This window comes from Odocoileus virginianus, chromosome 22 (genome assembly GCF_023699985.2).
Source record: "Odocoileus virginianus isolate 20LAN1187 ecotype Illinois chromosome 22, Ovbor_1.2, whole genome shotgun sequence".
Lineage (NCBI taxonomy): Eukaryota > Metazoa > Chordata > Mammalia > Artiodactyla > Cervidae > Odocoileus > Odocoileus virginianus.
In genome coordinates, this window is record NC_069695.1 from 20717982 (window position 1) to 20739236 (window position 21255).

At 43.3% G+C, this 21255-nt stretch overlaps 1 protein-coding gene across 2 annotated transcripts; it reads right to left on the bottom strand.

The window, feature by feature from the left end:
• Positions 1-2526: 2526 nt before the first annotated feature.
• Positions 2527-19422, bottom strand: LOC139030377 (myosin regulatory light chain 12B). 2 transcript variants are annotated; one of them, XM_070452702.1, is made up of 5 exons: positions 13171-13259; positions 12351-12491; positions 9038-9233; positions 3832-3993; positions 2527-2954 (listed from the first exon to the last, which is right to left on the bottom strand). In XM_070452702.1, the coding sequence occupies exons 3-5, from the start codon at positions 9216-9218 to the stop codon at positions 2782-2784; spliced, it is 516 nt and encodes a 171-aa protein (XP_070308803.1). In that variant the 5' UTR covers positions 9219-9233; positions 12351-12491; positions 13171-13259; the 3' UTR covers positions 2527-2781. The 2 variants fall into 2 exon arrangements, with proteins under 2 accessions (XP_070308803.1, XP_070308802.1); XM_070452701.1 differs by lacking the exons at positions 12351-12491; positions 13171-13259 and adding an exon at positions 19313-19422.
• Positions 19423-21255: the final 1833 nt, after the last annotated feature.

Sequence of the window (21255 nt, forward strand, 5' to 3'; positions counted from 1 at the left end):
TGGGCAGTGCCTGAGTGCTCAGTCTCTTGTGTCCAACTCTTTGTGACTCCGTGGAGTGTAGCCTGCCAGGCTCCTCTGTCCATGGAATTTTTCCAGGCAAGAATACTGGAGCAGGTTTCCATGTCCTCCTTCAGGGGGATCTTCCTGACCCAGCAATCCAATCCATGTCTCCTGCGTCACCTGAGTAGCAGGCGGATTCTTTACCACTGAGCCACCTGGGAAGCCCCATGGGCAGTGAGCACTAGATAATATGAACCACAAAGCACTTCGTGTGAACTAGACCTTGAGAGTACAACTGCTCTTTTTAAAGATGGTGAAAAGTCTAGAAAAATTAAGTGATGGCAAGTGACCAGATCTGCCTGCCACACCAAGCTAGAAAGCACAAATGTTGAACAGCATGTAAACACATCGATTTTAAGCAGATAAAATACCAATACAACACGTGTTAAGAGCAGGTAAGTGTTGAACAACATTGGGAAACTTTTTAATGGATTGCTGTTCCTTTTTTTAAGATTTTTCTCTATTTCTCAAATTGCTTGAAGATGTTAAATGAGCTCACAGCAGCCCTGTCTGGTTTTCAGACCTTTCATGCAATTTACACTCTACACTATGTGAACCTCCTTCAGTTATATTGCTTATAATCTTTTGTTGTTGTTCAGTCGCTAAGTCATGTCCGACTCTTTGTGACCCCATGGACTGCAGCATACCAGGCTTCCCTGTCCCTCACCATCTCCCAGAGTTTGCTCAAACTCATGTCCATTCAGCTGATGATGCCATCCAACAATCTCATCCACTGTCATCCCCTTCTCCTGCCTTCAATCTTTCCCAGCATCAGGGTCTTTTCAAGTGAGTCAGTTCTTTGCATCAGGTGGCCAAAGTATTAGAGCTTCAGCTTCAGCTTCAGTCCTTCCAGTGAATATTCAGGGTTGATTTCCTTTAGGGTTGACTGATTTGATCTTCTTGCTGTCCAAGGGACTCGCTAGAGTCTTCTCTAGCATCACAGTTTTTTTTTTTCTTCCATTTATTTTTATTAGTTGGAGGCTAATTACTTTACAACATTGCAGTGGTTTTTGTCATACATTGACATGAATTAGCCATGGATTTACATGTATTCCCCATCCCGGTCCCCACTCCCACCTCCCTCTCCGCCCGATCCCTCTGGGTCTTCCCAGTGCACCAGGCCCGAGCACTTGTCTCATGCATCCAACCTGGGCTGGTGATCTGTTTCACCCTAGATAATATACACGTTTTGATGCTGTTCTCTTGAAACATTCCCACCCTAGCCTTCTCCCAGAGTCCACAAGTCTGTTCTACACATCTGAGTCTCTTTTTCTGTTTTGCATATAGGGTTATCGTTACCATCTTTCTAAATTCCATATATATGTGTTAGTGTACTGTAATGGTCTTTATCTTTCTGGCTTACTTCGCTCTGTATAATGGGCTCCAGTTTCATCCATCTCATTAGAACTGATTCAAATGAATTCTTTTTAATGGCTGAGTAATATTCCATGGTGTGTATGTACCACAGCTTCCTCATCCATTTGTCTGCTGATGGGCATCTATCTAGGTTGCTTCCATGTCCTGGCTATTATAAACAGTGCTGCGATGAACATCAGAGTGCACGTGTCTCTTTCAGATCTGGTTTCCTCGGTGTGTATAGCATCACAGTTTGAAAGCATCAATTCTTCAGCACTCAGCCTTCTTTATGGTCTAACTCTCACATCCATACATGATTACTAGAAAAACCATCTTGTCAAAAAAAGCTTTGACTAGACAGACCTTTGTCGGCATATAGTCTTTGGTCTTCTATTTTTTTACCTGGCATATAATTTTCTGAATTCTGTTCCCACAATGTCCCTCAAGTTATTTTAAATCTCAATAATGACTATAAAATTATGTTAGAATGTAATGAAAATGTCATGACCTTTTAGGCATTAGAGGCTTCTCAGAGATAGCAAGGTGGTCTCTTCATCTACACTCTGGAGGGGGCACCCTGGCCTGGAATCCCAGGTTTGGTAGAGACTCAGATCAATCACTCGATTCCCCAGAGCTCATTTTTTCCTCTTGAAATAACAGAAATCTATCCCACAAGGTTGCTGGGAGGATTCAATGAAAATTCCCTACATACAATGCTTTACACAATGTAACCATTCATCAGATTTTACCTCCTATTCCTAGACCTGGATCAATAAAATGGTCAATGCATTCTTGGTTCCATTCTGTACTTATCATTCAATAATTTAAACATTTGACCAGAAGCATGAAAGAAACTAAGGTATAACTAGTTTTTACTGTATAGTGATGTTAATTTATATTAAAAATACTGTCCAATGTATGTGAAAAATCAGGTTTCCTGTGAAATCTGAATTATATGAAGTTGAAAATATAAAAAAAGGACTACCCCCAACTACTAGGTATTTAACTTTCCATTATATTCCATTTGAGTCGGCATGATCTTTATTTCAAAATAGCATTTTTATTATATAAAAATGTAAAAATCCAGCAAAATCAGAAATACCGGATATATTTTCCTGGGCTTTCACATTTGTTGATTTTTATTTGCAATCTCTTTTTCAATACAATTTACAACTTCATCCCCATTTGTAGTCTGATTATACAAGTGCTAAGTGGCAGGAAGGTCTAGAATAAATACACCCAAAAAAAAGAGGCAAAGCTGTGAATCAAAGTTGCATGCAACAGGTCTATGGTGGGCGGGGGGTAATGTCTAGGAAACAATATAGAGTAAGACAAAGTAATTGGAAAGTTTTAGCTCAAGTTCTTTCAGTCATCTTTGTCTTTAGCTCCATGCTTAAGGATTCGCGTGAACTCAATGTAATTGAAATTCCCCTTTTTGTCAATAGGTGCTTCTCTGTACAGCTCGTCCACTTCCTCATCTGTAAACCGGTCTCCCATGGTGGTCAGCAGTTCTCTCAGGTAATCCTCCTGAATGGTGCCTGGAGGCAGCAGAGAAAAGGGAGCTGTGAACACTGCCCAGCATTCTAACGATCTGGTTCTCAAACTGGTCAGTCTTACAAGGTGTTTCATAACATGCACATTGACACGAACAAAAATAAAGCAACATGTAACCATATCATTATGTTTTCCTATTGCCTTTAGAGTTCTTTATTAATATTAAATCACTTTAAAAGCTCAGTTAGTAGATCATATGCTTACAAAATTAATTTGAAGCAAGTGTTTTCCAGAGGAGGGAAAACACCCTTGTATATATATATATATATACACACACACACACATACACACACATATATATGACAGATATAGGATAGAAGGGCAATATGTTTCTAAGACCAAATGAAGGATGGTGCAGTTTTAAAAGGTTGAGACGGGGAGGCAGGAAGGAGGATGCAAGGTGTATCTGAGGAGATGTGAGTGGCTGAGCAGAGGACTAATGCAGAAGCAAAGGGGACAATTAAAGGAGTAAGAAAATGGAACGATCAGGCTTCTTTCAGTTTTAAATAATAAGGGGAAGAAAACCTAAGGTTTTAATCGTTCAAGTTAGTGAACCACATATTTTGGTGAGATTTAAAGTCTCCTGAAGATGTAGTTTTCAGTGTCTAAGAAATACTATTTAACAGCCAATTCTTCTGGCTTTCATGGATGCTCAGAACCAAATTCAAAGGTTAACACCACACACTGTGTAGCTGTATGACTTACATACCTGTGTTTTGGCCCTTCTCAGTCAGCTGTCCTATTGTAAATGATGGTTCCCTTTATTCATTTAAAAAAATTTTATTTTACTAATCTTTCTCATTTTCTAAAAACCATTTTACACAGTCTGGAATGAGGCCGGGCATAACAAAGAGTGCTCACCAGTTGCTTCTTCATCAAAGCAAGCAAAAGCATTTCTGATGACATCTTCTGGGTCTGTGCCATTCAGCTTCTCCCCAAACATGGTGAGGAACATGGTGAAGTTGATGGGCCCTGGAGCCTCGTTCATCATGGCTTCCAGGTACGCGTCAGTTGGGTTCTTCCCTGTAAAATTTGACATTTTTCCCATTTAAGGACAAAGAACTCATTTCAATAAATAACGATTCTGTTATTGTTATGTTCCACAATGTATTTTTTTTTTGGTTTGTTCATAAGTACTTTATTTTTTTTTTTTACTAGTTGGAGGCTAATTACTTCACAATATTGTAGTGGTTTTTGTCATACATTGACAAGAATCAGCCAAGGTTTTACATGTATTCCCCATCCCGATCCCCCCTCCCACCTCCCTCTCCGCCCGATCCCTCTGGGTCTTTCCAGTGCACCAGGTCCGAGCACTTGTCTCATGCATCCAACCTGGGCTGGTGATCTGTTACACCCTAGATAATATACATGTTTCAATGCTGTTCTCTTGAAACATCCCACCCTCGCCTTCTCCCACAGAGTCCAAAAGTCTGTTCTATACATTTGTGTCTCTTTTTCTGTTTTGCATATAGGGTTATCGTTACCATCTTTCATATTTTTTTTAAAGTTACACCACCATTACATAAAACTAGTGTTTCAGTTAATTTTTCATATTTCATTGCTGTTGCTGTTTGTTGTTTAGTCACTAAGTCGTGTCCAACTCTTTTTCGACCCTGTGGACTGCAGCTTGCCAGGTTCCTCTGTCTGTGGGATTCTCCAGGCAAGAATACTGGAGTGGATTGCCATTTCCTTCTCTAGGGGATCTTCCCAACCCAGAGATCAAACCTGCATCTCCTGCACTGGCAGGGTAATTCTTATCACTGAGCCACCAGAGTAGCCCATAACATAAAAAATCTTAGATACACCATTTTAAAAATGCATTCTGGGCTTAGACTGTCCATTCTGCAACTTTTCCTTCACTGTGGTTTAGTTGCTAAGTCATGTCCGACTCTTGTGACCCCATGGACTGTAGCCCACCAGGCTCCTCTGTTCATGGGATTCTCCAGGCAAGAATGCTGGAGTGGGTTGCCATTTCCTTCTCCTTCACTATTTTTCATTCAAAATGAAACAAAACAAACACATGAACTATGAAACAGGCAATGCCACATTAGCACATTCTGAATGTTGATAACATTAAAGACCCATCAGGACATTTCAATATTGGTTATTTAAAAAAATCTATTCACATTTCTAACTGTGGTACACGTAGCCATAATTGGTATGCTTCAGACAATTTATTTATAAGTTAGTCATTTAAGCTAAAACCATTAGATTGGTTTAGAACTGGGAGCTCATTTTAAACACTGTTACATTACATTCTTTTTGGTTGACAGACACATCCCCAGATGCCATTACTGGTGTTGAAATGCAGTCTTGTTTAGCATTGTTTATGATGGGAAATCTTAACCTCAGTTCCAACCATGAACATGTCGTCCTGTTCCGGTACAGTGGGAGGGAACACCCCTGACCTTCCGCTGGAAGTCGGAAGAAATTCGCCTGGAACGGCCTCATTTGGTGGGAGTAACAAAGAGCTTCCCCAGTCCCAGTGCTTGTGAGGTCCACATGGTGTGGGAAAAGCAGCCCTGAAGGAAGTGTCTGGAGCAGTGGGTTTGAACCCCAGTTCTGCCCCTGGCTGCGTGCCCAGGAAGAAGGTGGCACCTGTCCAGGATTTACTTTCTATCTGTAAAACAACTTGATTAGTTAAACTCCAGAAGGTTTCCCTTCCAGCATTAAGTTTGTACGATTCTCCATGAAAAGAACATATACATCAGTAAGTCTCTATTACACCCAACTAAGCTCTAATGCTATCCATGCTAGAATCAAGGTTCAGATGTAAGTTTTACTCCTGGGAATCTGAGTGGAATTTAAGTGCCAGGTTGACATCCATCTTATTGCATTGCAGTCTTCATTCAGTACACCTATTCAACATACCAATACAAAATCAGCCCAAAATTAATCTCAAAATTCTTTAAATAAGTGAAAGTGGTTTTAAAAAAAAACCCATTACTTTTCTACCTTCAGGCCTAACCCAATTCTCTTGCAGCAATTTTTGGGGGATAAAAAGTGTAACCCAAAGGTGTGAAGAGTACATGGGTACAAAGAAGACACCAGGATTTAAAATGAACTGGCTTAGGCTAGGCACCTATGGACCCATTCAAGGAGTCTAATATAATTTGATTTAAAAGGTATGGGGTTCCCCAAATGGAAGTCCTCAAAGTTAGCCTCTTATTGTACCACAACCCTTTCACCCAACAAAAGCTAACTGAACCTCTACTAGGAGGCAACAGGCTGAGTGTTCAACCTCTGTAATACAACTAAGACCCATAATTTTCCTTGGTGGGCTTCTTCGATAGTGACCTGAAATACACTTAATGATTCAGAGTGTGGAAAACACTGGGATCCACCCCACCTGCAAGTCAACAAGTCAGATCCTATCTTTACTCCTGAAACAGAACTTGCCCTCCACCATGTCCTCTGCCTGCCTTTTGTCAGTGGAATAAATTTAGTCAGAGAATATATTTAATCAGAGAAATGAGAAATTCAGAAGCAAAGGGAAACAGTCAAAGGAGACCAAATAATAACAATGTAGTCATCAAGCACAATCAAGAACCTTTAGTTCTTTCTCAGGGGCTATAGCTAATATTCTGAGTCACATTGTGGGAGCCGTCTTATAGATACTAAAACACCAGGGTGAAGAAGTTAACCACACTATGACCAGACACCACCCACAACTTAAGTTGCCACAATTCTGAGAACTGGCCTCAAAGAAATAGGATCAAACGAATCCCAGAACTAAAGAGTAACTGTACTTAAAACAGCCAAGATGACTCTGGTCAGACCATCAATGACCAATCTGAAGATGACTGTCAGGGCTGACTGTGCTGTTTCTACATGTAGCCCTCTCCTTCTGTCTATAAAAGCTCTTGCCCCACTGATGGCCAGTGGAGGGGTGGGGAGTCCGCCTTTGGACAGATGTTTGCCCTCCCTTCTCAGCTGCCGGCATCTGAAATAAAGCAAACTTTCCTTCCCACCAACCTGGACTGTTCATTGGCTTCTGTTGGCTTCTGGGCATAGAAGCCGGACCCCACACATACCCCTTTCAGTAACACTCTCATTCTAAGAGGAATGTTGCAAAATGTTAACAACCACTGAATCTGGGTAAAGGATGGAAGTGTGTTCATTATACTGTTCCTTCAACTTTATATTAGCTTAAAAATTTTCAAGGGAAGGGCCATTTGTATACTTATGGCTGATTCACATTGTAAGGCAGAAACCAACACAACACCGTAAGCAATTATATTCCAATTAAAAACAAATTTTAAAATATTTTCAAAACAATGTTAGGAGAATAAAAGTAAAAGTAAAATAGGGGAATGAGATCATGTGGTTACTAAAAGGAAAAAAAGTAACCCCTTTCCTCCCATTGTCCGTGGCCCTGGAACAGCCGTTTCTGGCTCTCAGCCCAACACAGAAACGCTGGTGTAGAGACCCTAACTGCGGGCCATGCTCGACTCGTGTCCCCTGCCCCAGGCTTGACACTCCTTTCTACCAACCAGGAAATCAGTGCCAACTCAGGCACGACGAGGAGGATGTTCCCGTCCTTTCTTAAGACCAAAACAACAAAATCACATAAAGAAAAATAAACTCACACCCACGTAACCAGAATGAGAGGTTAGTTTCTGTTTGCTTTAAATCTTGTCTCTTTAAAAGAAATATTGCCATTTGCAGCACCATGGATGGACCTAGAGATTATCATACTAAGGGAAGTAAGTAAGGTGCAGAGAAAGACAAATATAAAAAATCACTTATATATGAAATCTTAAAAAAAATAATTATACAAGTGAACTTCAACAAAACAGAAACAGACTCACAAACATAGGAAACAACTTATGGTAACCAAATGGGAAGTGGGGGAAGGGATAAATCAGGGATTTGGGATTAATAGATACACATCACTATATATAAAATAGATAAGCAACAAGATTTACTGTTCAGCATGGGAATGTTATTCAGCATCTTATAATAATCTATGATGGAAAAGAATCTGAAGCTGTATTCCTGAAACTAACACAATATTATAAATCAACTATAGTTAAATAATGTGTGTGTGTGTGTGTGTGTATGTATGCTCAGTTGTGTCCAACTCTCTGTGATCCCATGGACTGTAGCCTGACAGGCTTCTCTGCCCATGGAATTTTCCAGGCAAGAATATTGGAGTGGGTTACCATTTCCTACTCTAGGGGATCTTCCCAACCCAGGGACTGAGCACGTGTCTCTTGAGAGTCTCCTGCATTGGCAAGTGGATTGGGCCACTGGGAAAGCCCAAATAATGTATAAAAATCCATAAATCACCTACCTTTACATTTTCATTTCTGTAATTATAAAAAAGTTATAAAGTGTGACAGTCCCCTTCCTTGTGTTCCCCACCCCCCTTTTTTTACAAGACCTGGCCTTCCTCCCTGAGATGATCATGATCATTTCTTACTGTCATCTCTGTTCTTATAACCTGTTCTCAACCTCTACCACTTGCTGTTGCTGCCAAGTCGCTTCAGTCATGTCCGAGTCTATGTGACCCCATAGACGGCAGCCCACCAGGCTCCCCTATCCCTGGGATTCTCCAGGCAAGAACACTGGAGTGGGTTGCCATTTCCTTCTCCAGTGTATGAAAGTGAAAAGTGAAAGTGAAGTCGCTCAGTCGCGTCCGACTCCTAGCAACCCCATGGACTGCAGCCTACCAGGTTCCTCCGTCCATGGGATTTTCCAGGCAAGAGCACTGGAGTGGGGTGCCATTGCTTTCTCCGCTTACTACTTAGTACACTGTATTATTAGCCACTTTTGTTTAAGATTCTGGTATTTTGCCACCGAGCAACTCCCCGGTTTTTCACCTAGTGGACTTATCATATTTAGCTACAGGAACGGAACCTGCTCAGCCAGAGGCTGCCAGGCCCGCACCCCTGCTGGCATATCCTCTTGTGACTGGCCCCGCCTCAGGAGGGAATCTCCCACTCAACATCTCTCAACAGGCCTCTGAGATGAATAATTGCATATCACACAAAAATTAATTCATAAAACGCTGGTTTATGTTTATGTTGGAGGAGGCAGGCATATTAAGAACATGAAAGTCTACCTAGAGAAGCAAGCATGTCATGCAAGTCTTCCTTGTCGATGAACCCGTCCCTGTTCTGGTCGATCATGTTGAAGGCCTCCTTGAACTCCTGAATCTGGGACTGGTCAAACATGGCGAACACGTTGGAGGTCGCGCGCTGGGGGCGCTTCTTGGTCTTGGTCTTTGCCTTTTTGCTCGACATGGTGGCGGCTTAACTCTAGAATTAAAAAGAAAAGAACATAAAGCAAAACCGAAGGCATAAAGCACAAAGTAAAGGAAAGGACTCATGACACCTAAAGTTAGTGAGTAAAAATATCTCAGTGTAGAATGATTATTTGGGTTATGTTATAAACTTTATTTCCAATGTCACAAAAAACATCTACAAAAAAGGAAGTTTTGAAGAAATAGGGAAGTACTGATGCAGCTTTCCCCCAAGTTTCATGAAACTCATTTTTATTAAACACGAAGAGATTTGAAGCATGCAGCAATAGCTCACACTTACCCAGTGCTACTGTGTGCCGAACACTGCTGTGAAGACAGGGGGCTCCCCTGAAGACTCCAAAGTGGACATCTCAGTTCACAAGGACCGTCCCATTTAACCCTCACAACAATCCTATGCAGCAGGTATACCTTTTAACTCCATTTTACTACCAACATTACATAACCTCTCTGAGCCTTGGTTTGTTTCAAAATATGGTTTGAAAATTTAGAGAAGCTCACTAAATTCTGTTTTAGAGCAAAACACAATAACTACTCTAACAGAAGTGAGAATTAAATGAGATATATGCAAAAAGACTAGTACAGTCACTATAAGTACATGTTCAAAAGGCTCTCATTGAAAAAAAAAGATCAAAACATATCTTTAATCTTGTATCCCTTCTAGCTACATCTTCATTTCCCATTTCCCCAGACAAAACTTTTAGAATAGTAGTCTAATTCTCAAATCTCTCCATTTTCTCATCTTCCCAAACACTCCTCAATTCTTTGTAATATAGTTTTAGTGGTAGCCTCTAATACTCTACCACTAATAATTTACATGTCAAATAGAATACACTTCTCATTCCCTTTTTTTTTTTTGGCCACATCATGTAGTTTGTGGGATCTTAGTTCCCCAAACAGGGATCAAACTTGGGCCCCTGGCAGTGAGAGTGCAGAGTCCTAACCACTGGACTGCCAGGGAATTTTCTTATTCCATTTTTATTTGCAGTTTCAATTGATGTAAATAAACACAACACAAATAGACTATTGGCTTTGGAATTAGAAAAGTGCTGAGTTTGAATCTCAGCTTTACCATTACTAGCTACCATGGACACCAGGAAAAAAAAAAAATTGTTTTTTAAATATTTGTTTGCATAGAGTCTTAGCCACTGGACCACCAGGGAAGGCCACAGAAAAAATTTTTTGATCCAATGTTTTATTCAGTGTTCACAATGGCCCTAAGAGAGAGGTACTCCCTCATTAGGTTAAAAAAAAAAAATTAATGGCCCTTGTATAGTAAAGATTTTAATTTTGCCCCAAAGGCTGTCTGGCCTTGGTCCTCAGCTCCTGGGAGGTAATCTCTAAGTCCTTAGGATGTCCTGCCAGGTTTATCTGGAGTCTTGGGGTCAGGTGTTATCAGTCTGGCCTCTAGACAAACTTCTGAAACTGAAATCGGCCTAGGAGCAGTGGACAGTATCTAGGGGACAGGTTCCCAGCAAAAGCTACAGCTAGCAAGCAAGGGTAGACAATACCCTGGCAGGCAATAGTCCGTGCACACTGTCCCATCTTACCAGGAATCAATACTGCCTGTGGAGACCCCTGGGAGCTGAGCATTTGGAATTCTCCTATGCTCTGCACGTCTCTTCCCTTGATTGATTTTAGTCTGATTCCTGTTGCTGTAATAAACCAGAACTACAGGTGTCACAGTTCTCAGTGAGTCCTAGCGGATTACTGAATCTGAGCGGTGGTCGTCTCGGGGAACCAAAACTGCAATTTGGTGTCAGAAATGATGGGGGCCTTGGGGATTGTTCTCTAACTCTGAAGCCGCAGAGTGCAAAGGCAGATGACTGGTGGGGGCAGTGGCTGAGCAGAGGAACTCTGGACCTGGGTCTCTAGGCCTTCCAGACTTGGACTTTAAATCCATATTGTTTTAGTCCATTTGCAGTTTTGAAGCACATCAGGCTTAGAGTCCTTACTCTTGACATTCCAACTCCTTCCCCTCCCCGCACACTTGGCCTGAAAAAATGTTAATTTCTTCCCCTTCCTGTAATTTGGCTTGTATGTGACCTCAGTTATATTGAAGGTCAAGTTGGACACAGAATGTGATCCACTAGCAAGGCACTTGACTCTGCTTTAATTCTTCCTCACATTCCAAAACTGTGGGATTAAAATTCTTTCTCATGCTAAAAATTCTGATTCTATTTCTTCAAGATTCAAAAGATGTAAAAGACAGTAGATCTGAAGGCAAGAACTAGTGCTCTCCCTCAGTATCAACAAATTGTGTTTGTAATAGTCATTTAGAAAAATCTCCCAGAGAAAAATCTTTATGAAAAAAAAAAAAAGATCAGACAATTATTTCATACTAACCCTACAGCTAACCCAAAAATATATTTAAACATCTTTGAAGCTTAGTTGGAATTGTACAAGAAGCTGATGCTGAGAAGGCAGAGGTAACCCAGTAAGGCTAGATAAGCCATGATACAGTGAGCAAGTCTGAGCCCCCAGTCAAAACCCGTTACAGAGCAGATATAGCTCAATGTAGTAATACCATGATTACTTTAAAAAGAAAAAAGTTGATTTTTTTCTCTGTACTTCTTTTAAAACTGGGCTTCCCTAATAGCTCAGCTGGTAAAGAATCCACCTGCAATGCAGGAGACCTCGGTTTGATTCCTGGGTTGGGAGGATCTGCTGGAGAAGGGATTGGCTGCCCACTCTAGTACTCTTAGGCTTCCCGTGTGGTTCAGGAGGTAAAGAATTTTCCAGCAATGCAGGAGACCTGGATTCGATCCCTGGGTTGGGAAGATCCCCTGGAGAAGGGAAAGGCTACTCACTCCAGTATTCTGGCCTGGAGAATTCCATGGGCTGTACAGTCCATGGGGTTGCAAAGAGTCGGACATGACCGAGCAACTTTCACTTCATTTAAAACTAGTGTACATTTATATTTGTATATGGTACCCATAAAAGTACACAATAAAATATCAACTGATAATAAAACATCAGCTGAAAAGCAAGCAAAGTTGTAGCAAAACAATCTATCTGAAACGAACTCTGGCCTCCAAAGAAACTTCCCTCCTCTTTCTCCTCAACTACTGAGATAAACATCTTAGCTTTCTCCACTTTCTCACTTCCCACTCACCACAATCTGGCTCTCTCTTCTCTACTGTAAGCACTTTCCATTTGGCAAATCCCGTCTAAGTCTTCTTGGACCCTTCTGCTGTATTTGACACCATTTTATCCTTCTTTTCTTCAGGCGTCAGCAACTCTTGGCGTTGGTGAACTGTAATAGCAGAAATGAACTGTTCCAAAAGGAACAGGAGCCCCAGGTTCCCATCCTTGAAGACCTCACACTCTTAGGTGGGAGAATCCTGAACATCAGCTTGGGGTGCCTGGTTGAAGTAAGATGCTGGTCTGACTTGGTGTCTCAGGCCTCCTCTCAGTTCTATTTCTATGCCTGGTCTTCCTCCAATTTCTTGTTAGCCTCCTCTCTCCTCCATTCACTTAAATATTCATGTTCCCCAGCATTCTCACGGTCCACAGCTCATTAACTCTGCGTTCCCTGGATGATCTCATCGGCTCTGTTCTGACAACACCTGTGACTCCCACGTCTGCATTCCCAGGGCGGACCCTTCCCTTGGGCTGTGGACTCAAACAGCCATTTGTGCTGGTGTGAGGCACTCATTTGATGTCCCACAGACCCTCGGAATCAACATGTTAGAAACTGAATTATCTTCCCCTCCTAACCTTTCTCAACTTTGTTTCCTGCTAGTTGATGGCACTATCGCTTACTCCCTCGCCAAGCCAGACAACCATGAGTCATCCCTGACTTGTCGTCTCCCCGAGAAACCAGGCCCAGCCTCTTAAATATATATCAGATTTGCTCATCTTCCTCTTGCCACCACCCTACTCTGGGCCTTCATCACCCCTGTGTAGAATATGTCTGTGGCCAACACACCAACCTCCTTGCCTCTTGGTAGCCTGTCAACTGCTCTTCATCTTCCAGCCAGAGGTGTGTAAGACATGAAATGACCACATCATTCCCTTCTGAGAACTCTTCGGCCTGCCACCTGGGCCTACAGGACAAAGTACAAATTCTTAAGCGCACACACCTTCCCCTGCTCTAGAATGACCTTTCTCTAGCCACTCGGCTTTCTACTTTTCCCTCAGCAACACCAAATGTCTAGAATGTGCCCAAGCACCATGCAGTTTCCCCACGCATGTATTTGTTTTTGTTATTTTTCTAGCCCCAAACGCCTTAGCACCAGAGAGAATGAGAGTCTCCTCAACTTATGGCTATGCCCATTTGCTGAGTGACCAACGTGCTAGGCACACGGGTGGATTAAATTTCACATGCCCGCTTTACACATGAAGGAACTGAATAGCAAAGATGTCAAACAACTTGCCCACAGTCACCTGGTGGCAGACCCAGAATTCAATGCCATTTGTTCAAGGTGATTTTACCTGTATATTCTTCATGCAATTCTTCTGGTTTTTATTTTTGGCCACAGAGCACAGGCTGTGGGATCTTAGCTGCCCTACCAGGGACTGAACCTGTACTTCCACTGCAGGGAGCCATAACCACTGGACTGCCAGGGAAGTCCCTCTAATTATTATTTTTAACCACAAAATATTTCTTAAACTTTCAATACTCACCAATATAATCCAACATTTCTGAACAGCTACTTTCCTCTAAACGTAATTCCCAGTGAAACTGAGTTTTCAAATTCCAACTCTTCTGGGGAATTTATTTGCACAGATTAGAAGTACACAGCTGAATGGGAAGGGAATAAAATACGAATGGCACCCCCTGCAGTTGTGCAGTGTTGCAGCCCTGGTTTGGGTTCATCAAATGGCAGTATTTCCTACCAGTACCTGTCCTGGTTTGACATGACAGGTAAAGGCTTGACATCTTTACCTGCAGTTGTCAAATTACTACTTGACCTATAAATATCAAATGAATAAAACCCACCAAACTCAACCCTTAGTTACAAAAAATATCCATTTAGAACATAGCATATAAGGTAGTGAATAAGCCTTAACAGCAATAAAAGAAGTCTCACTTCCTCTTCAAAATTTTTATTGTATTATTTTTGTAAATTTCTGGTAGAGTGAACTAAAGGTTATACGTAGTATTCAGAGGTTAAAGAAGGGAAGGGATATAGGAATACTGGTGGTACAGGTGGTTATGGTGTCTATTTAGATCATAGTCTAAATATCTGTAAAATCACCTGCAATACTGATGTGCAAATCAAGACATGAGCACTGTGATCATTAACAGGCAGCAACTGCTTGTGAACTTCATCCAGCCTCTGTGGCTTTACTGGGAGCCTGGGAGAGGTGCTCATGGCGCATTCTGTCAGCTTCCTAAGAAGCATCTCAGGCAGCAACGTGATGCTACCATATGGCAGGTAGACACAGCTCTCACAGCAGTTAGCCTCTGGTTTCAACCTTGGCTGCACATCAGAATCACCTCGTAAAGTTTTAAAAAGTGATGTCTAGGTTCTGGTCTGGTACAACTGAAACTGAATGTCTGCAGGTGAGGCCTATAAACTGGCATTTTAAAAATGCACCAGGTGATTCCAATGTAGAGTGAAGGCTGAGAATCACTGAGTTAGCCACTTAGAAGGCACCGACTGTGGTTCTGAGTTTCTGCCTGACGCTCTGTAATAACAGACTAACAACAGAAAAACAAATAAGTTTATTAAGGTGCATATCTCATATTTACCTGGGAGATACCCAGGGAAAATGCAACTCTCAGAGGTAGCTTAGAACTCTGGCTTCAATATCATCTTTGCTAAAGTCAGAAGAAAGGTGTGCGTGAAGGGGAGAGGCTAGGGATGAAGGTGAAAAGCACAGTGTAAACAAGGGCAAGTTTTCCCTTGCAGATTTCAGTCCCAGCCTTCCCCTCTAAGAGTCTAAAGTTGTCTCTTTCTTTGCCCTTCCTGGTAGAGAGCGAAAGAAGACCTTTGTAAATTTGTGTCCTGCTTTAGGCAAACTTCCTGAAGCCAATGCTTAGTCCTTCGGTCAGGTCCTTTGCAACCCCAAGAACTGTAGCACACCAGGGATTCTCCAGGCAAGAATACTGGAGTGGGCTGCCATTTTTTTCTCCAGGGGATCTTCCAGACCTTTTGAATCTCTTGCACTGGCAGGTGGATTCTTTACCGCTGAGCCAACTGGGAAGCCCTTCAGGCAAATTGAGGGAGGGCAAAGAGATTTTCTTGTGTCTGCCTCTTTTCAGTTGCCTTCAGCTCCAAATAATTTTTAGGCCAAAGTGTCATATTTTGTGGTGGCATATTCTGCCACCCTTCATACACAATGGAACATTGTGAAAATGAAGGCGTGTGACCTTGTCATAACAGATGTTGTGGGTTCTGCCATGCTCTCGCTCAGACAGCTCTATGTGGGGGAAGCCAGCACCAGGTCATGAGGGCACTACACGACCCCACGGAGAGGTCCATGTGGCAGGGAACTGGGGCCGCCTGCCAACTGCCAGCATCAATCTGCCAGCCAGGTGAGTCCACCATCTTGGAGGTGGATCCTCCTTCAAACCACTGCAAACCCAGCTGACAGCTGGACTCCCAAGTTCAAGACAGCCAGAATCACCCTGCTAAGCTGCCCTGGAATTCCTGACCCTCAGAAGCTCTGTATTGTTTTCTTAAGGTGCTAAATTTGGGCGTAATCTTATATACCCATAGAAAACTAATCAAGCCATTGTGTTTCCTTGGCATCTACAATATTTAATAGGGCAATGCCTTTATTTCAGAACTATAGCCAAAGAATTTTTAAAACCATGAAGGGGCCACAGCCACGTTTGCACTGGATAGGGAATTTTCTATTCCTGGTTAGCAAACTTTAATTCCTTCTATTCGATTTCTCTCAAGTTCAGAGGGTTCTTCTCTTAAGTACAACAGAGTCACTCCTTCCTCAACATTCCCATCACCAACCTCTATCCTTTTCTTCAGGCTGATTGCTATGCTGATTCCCTAGTTCTTGCTTTCTAATTGGAGTTTTCTTCAGTTTGTCTTGAATGACTGATTTTCTCAAGTACTGGTTGAAAAATTGATAGCATAATGGTACCACTCAAAAATGAGATAACTGGGGGAGGAAGGAGGAGCTGGTTTCACGAGCAAAGGGATGACAGAGAGTTCAAGTTTTAGCCATGCTACAGCAGAGATGCCTGGGGACAGGATGTTTAGAAGGTTTCCTCTCAAGGCTGATTTGTGAGCAGAGGCACAAACAGAGTGAGGTCTGAGTAGATGAAAGCAAAAAAAGTAGAGTGGTTCTTGGGTTAAAACCTAAGGTCATTTCTGATTCAATTCTCATCTTCGCCAAGGTCTATCAGCATCTGCAGAAACATCTTGTGAATTCCCACGGCCATTACTGTAGTCAAGCCTAGTGCTCGTGCTAACTGGGAAGATCAAATGACTGGATATGTGAGCAAGTGTGAACAGCAACAATCAAGAGAATTGAGTATATAATCAAATTAAAATACTCCACAGAATTAACCTGACATACTCAACAACATATTATTGTTTTTATGCTGCCTATGTAGGCAGATATATAATCAGTTCCATAAATTATTATATCTGTTATTTTAGAGCCAAACTCAATTTTACAGTTTTTCTCTTAGCAGCGGTGAAGTTTCCCCATGCTATACGCGTTTCAACATTTATCACATACATTATAATGCTGTCATTGCTTTATTATGGGTTTTATGATCATCCCAACTGAGAGTAAACTTTCTATCGTCTCTACTCCCCTATCATTTTTTTATTATGAAACAATAAAGTCAAATTTACATATGGTGAAACGTACAGATCTTAAAAATGATGTACACCTTGTAACCACCACCCCAAGTAACCAACCATCAAGTAACAAACATGACTCCAGAAAGTTCTCTCCAAATCAATCACTCTCTCCTTAGTCTACCATTGCTCAGATTTCTATCACCACAAATAGTTCTGTCTTTGAACTTCTTATAGATGGAATTATACAGTACATACTTTATGTGTCCAATTTCTTTCACTCAATGTTTTTGTTACATATCTCGCTGCATTTATCAGTGGTTCTTTTCTTTACTCTTACTGCCCAGTCATATTCCATTGCCGTATCATTTACATGTCCATTTTTATGGCATTTAGCCTATCTACCAAGGACTGCCGGGTTAAGTAGAGTGTCTTACACATTGCTGGTGCTCAGTAAACACTAGTCAAGTGGACAAACACATATGCCTCCTCAAAATCACAGACAGAATTACATACACATACATCCTCTGTAAGGTAGGTCCTAGGTCTGACTCCCCAGTTATGGTTTTCTCCAAGGTCTACCCATAAACTCCACTGGACTCTGGGCAAGAGATCCTTAACAAAATGTACCATCACTCCTTGTTCCATACCTGGAACAAACAAAAGCAATGGGTGCTAAATATGTGCTATGCACTGGTCTAAGCATTTCATGTGAATTAACTTATGTAATCCTCAGAACCACTTTGACAAAGGTGCTGTTATTTTCCCCATTTCTCAGATGAGAAAATTAGGGCAAAAAGAATACATTATTTGTCTGGAGCCATAGGTAGAAAAAAGTAGAACTTAGATGCAAAATCATGCTCAGGAAGTCTACCTCCAGCACTTACACCACTAGCACTTAACATGCCCTGCAGCTGAAATTCTCTACCAAGAAAACAGGGAGAGCTGGCTGGAGGTAACAAGCACCACAGCTCAGGTGCAGAACAAAGGAAGATGCCAAAATCATCCCAAGATATACATTGTCTTTGAACCTTGGGAGACCGACAACCGGCTTTCTTAGGGGCTCCCAGTCCTTTTCTCTCTCCTAAGCCCAGCAGCCCTCACCTGGGGACCTGTCCTTCAGAATCTGCAGTTCATCTTGCCCAAACTCAGTCTCATTAAACCATAAACCAAGTCAATCATCACAGAAGCTGTATCATTCAACAGAGCCTGGACAAACAAGAAGCTGTGTACTTAACCATAAGCTCCAAGAGTCAGTCCATCTAATGCTCAAGAGAAAATGGGTGGTCCAGGTGAACCCCTCAAGTGACCTTGGGCAAATTATCTCACTTCGCTGGATTTCACTCTTCTCCATTATAAGACTAAAGATAACCTATAAGGTTCTTTTGAATTCTAAAGTGCTATGATTCTTTTCTCACTGAAGGAAGTTACAAACCCATCTTTAACCAAGGTTGCCAAACTAATCCTCTAAACACTCTTTTTTTCATCTCTCTCCCTTAGTGAAGAATCCAAAATGACTCCCTAAAGCCTCTTACATAATCTTTTATTTCTCGTCAAGTTTGCAAGACATCTGTGAAAAGATTCCCAGGGATCTACCCATTCCGAGCTATTATCCATCACAGTTATGTTCCGTTCAGGCTGGTCTCCCCATCGTCTCCTTTTCACACGACACAATTTCCACCTTTTGAGCTTTTGGTCTTGTTACCGCCTACCACAGATCCAGCCATAAATAGTAAGTTCTCCCTCCCAGGTCTAAGTCCAAGGTCTTCAATGAGGTCACGATTCTTTTTTTCAGGAAACTTTTCCTGATTTTTGCTGTTTGTCCTCTTCTTCATTGGTAGGAATGGAGTAAATCTTTGTAAGATGAGAGATGCTGCGAAAGAGCCAAAACTCCTGCGGAAATCGTTCCATTCAGCCGGTGCCAAGCCGGCACTCCCGGCAAGAACCAGATACTAGCTGGCCCCTTGTGTCCCCAAAGCACCCAGCCCTGTCTGTGGCACAGACCCCCCCCTCACCCACCGACTGGGCCGCGGGGAACTGGGGGGCGCCGAGGCACCAGGTGTGTGAAGCCGTCGGGTGACGCAGCGCCGGGGACCGGCCGCCTCCGCCAGAAGGGCGGCTCCCCAGCCTGTTTCAGAACGCCTGAGCCTCCCGACCCCTCGACGTCCAGGCTCAGGCCGGCCGCGGCCGAGGCCTCCTCCCTGACCCTCCCCACCCCACCGACAGGTCCCACAGCCCCCGACCAGCCCGCCCGCCGGCACCGGGGGCGGGGGCGGGGGCTGGGGTCGGGCGGCCGGAGGCGCAGGGCACCGGCGCGGCCCCAGGAGTGTCGCGCGCGGGGGCGAGCGTCACTCACCGCAGCCGGACACCAGCACCAAGAAGCCGGGCTGCCTGCGCAGGACCAGCGAGGGGACGGGCGCGACAGCTGCGGCGCCAGCACTTCCTGCCTCAGGAGGCGGACCGGAAGTCGCACCGGAAGGCGCGGCGGACCCAACTCCGGGAGCGGGGGTGCGCCGCGGTTCTCGCTCCCGTCGCGGCCGACTTCGCCTTGTCAGCCCCGGCGCGGGGCTGGAGCCGACCACCGCAGCCTGGGTTTTCGCTGTGCCTCGCGGGCCGTGAGGTCCGGAGCGGGCATGGCGCGGCCGGGGCCCCGCGGCCCGCCCTCCTCCCCCGCCGTAGGCAGCGGGTTCCGCGGCCCTTCCGTATTCCCGGGCCGGCGCGAGCCCTAGGTTTGGGGGTCGCAGGGCGCCGCCCACCCAGGGTTGTCACTTGGCAGATAAAAGTACACCTCGCCTGGTTACACTTGAGTTTCAGATAAAACGAGCAGTTTTTCAGGTTCCGTCCCACGTCACACTGGGGAAGGTTAAGAGGGCGGCGGCCGGCGGTGTCCGCCTGCAGGAAAGCCCTTTCTTTACAAACTGCACGCCCAGACCGAGTTCTATCATCACCGCTCCTGTCTTAATCCGCACGTTATCTATCAGGTGTACGCCCTGACCAGGACAGTTTCTCCTTTCAACCACGGGAAAGCTTTATTCATGTTATTTGCTTTCCTTTGATTCACTATAGTACAAACTTACGTACAACACATACAAGCGCACACGTTATCATACCATGCTCTTGGTCAAAACAAAGGACACCACCAAAATGCATTACTCCAGTTTTGTCCTAGCCTTCATATTCCCTCAACCTTGGCATATTATTAAAGTCACTCAGTCATATCCGACTCTTTGTGACTCCATGGACTGTAGCCCGCCAGGCTCCTCTGTCCATGGGATTTCTCAAGCAAGAATACTGGAGTGGGTAGCCGTTCCCTTCTCTAGGGGATCTTCCTGACCCAGGGATCGAACCGGAATCTTCTGCATTACAGGCCGATTCTTTACAGTTGAACTACCAGGGAAGCTCTTGAAATATCATAGACGGATAAAACTATTTCTGGATAAAGGGAGATAGAGGGCAACCCTTTGTGGAGCACTGGTGCCTCAACGTGTGCTGGATGCTAGGGAGAACAATCGAGTTTTTTATATTCTAGGAAACTGATTAAGAAATCGAGGAATCTTTGATTAGAAATTCCTAGGTCGTAGGAACCTTGTGTTCAGCACTCCATACCAGTTGTTCTTAAAACAGTAGCACCAGTAAGAAAAACCTGTGGGCTTCCTAAAAAAGCCCAACACCCCCCCACCCCGCCCCCGGCGCAGATTCAGGTCAAGGGTAGGGCAAGAATCTGCATTCCTAGTAATCACCCAGCATCCTCCCTGGAGTAGCACTGACCCCAGGTCCTTAATTGAATGCATTTTCTCTAGAGTCTGAAACCAATTGCTGAGAGGTCACATCTGGTTCTAAAATTTCGCTCAGCTGCAGTCTCCCCTTTGGTCCAATAATTAAATTTTTCCCCATTCATCATAATATTTTGGCTTCTGAGGTCTTTGTCATAGAGCTCTTCTAGTGTGGGCTATTAACCATCCCATAAATCCTCACCCTGGCCACCTTAATTAAGATCATAGCTGAGATACCCTGACTACTGTCTTTGATCTCCATATCTGTTTCTAGAACTGTGCTTTCCAACACAATGGTCACTAACCACGTGTGGCTATTTAAATGTAAATTTAAAAATTCAGTTACTTGAGACACATTTTAACTGCCCAATAGTCACATGTGACCTAGTATCCTTACTGGACAGCACAGAGCATTTCCATCATCACAGAAATTATATATATATATATATATATATATATATATATAAAATAATGAAAAGTTGAATAAGTATCCAGTGCTTGGGAAACGGTTAATTATGGCATACCC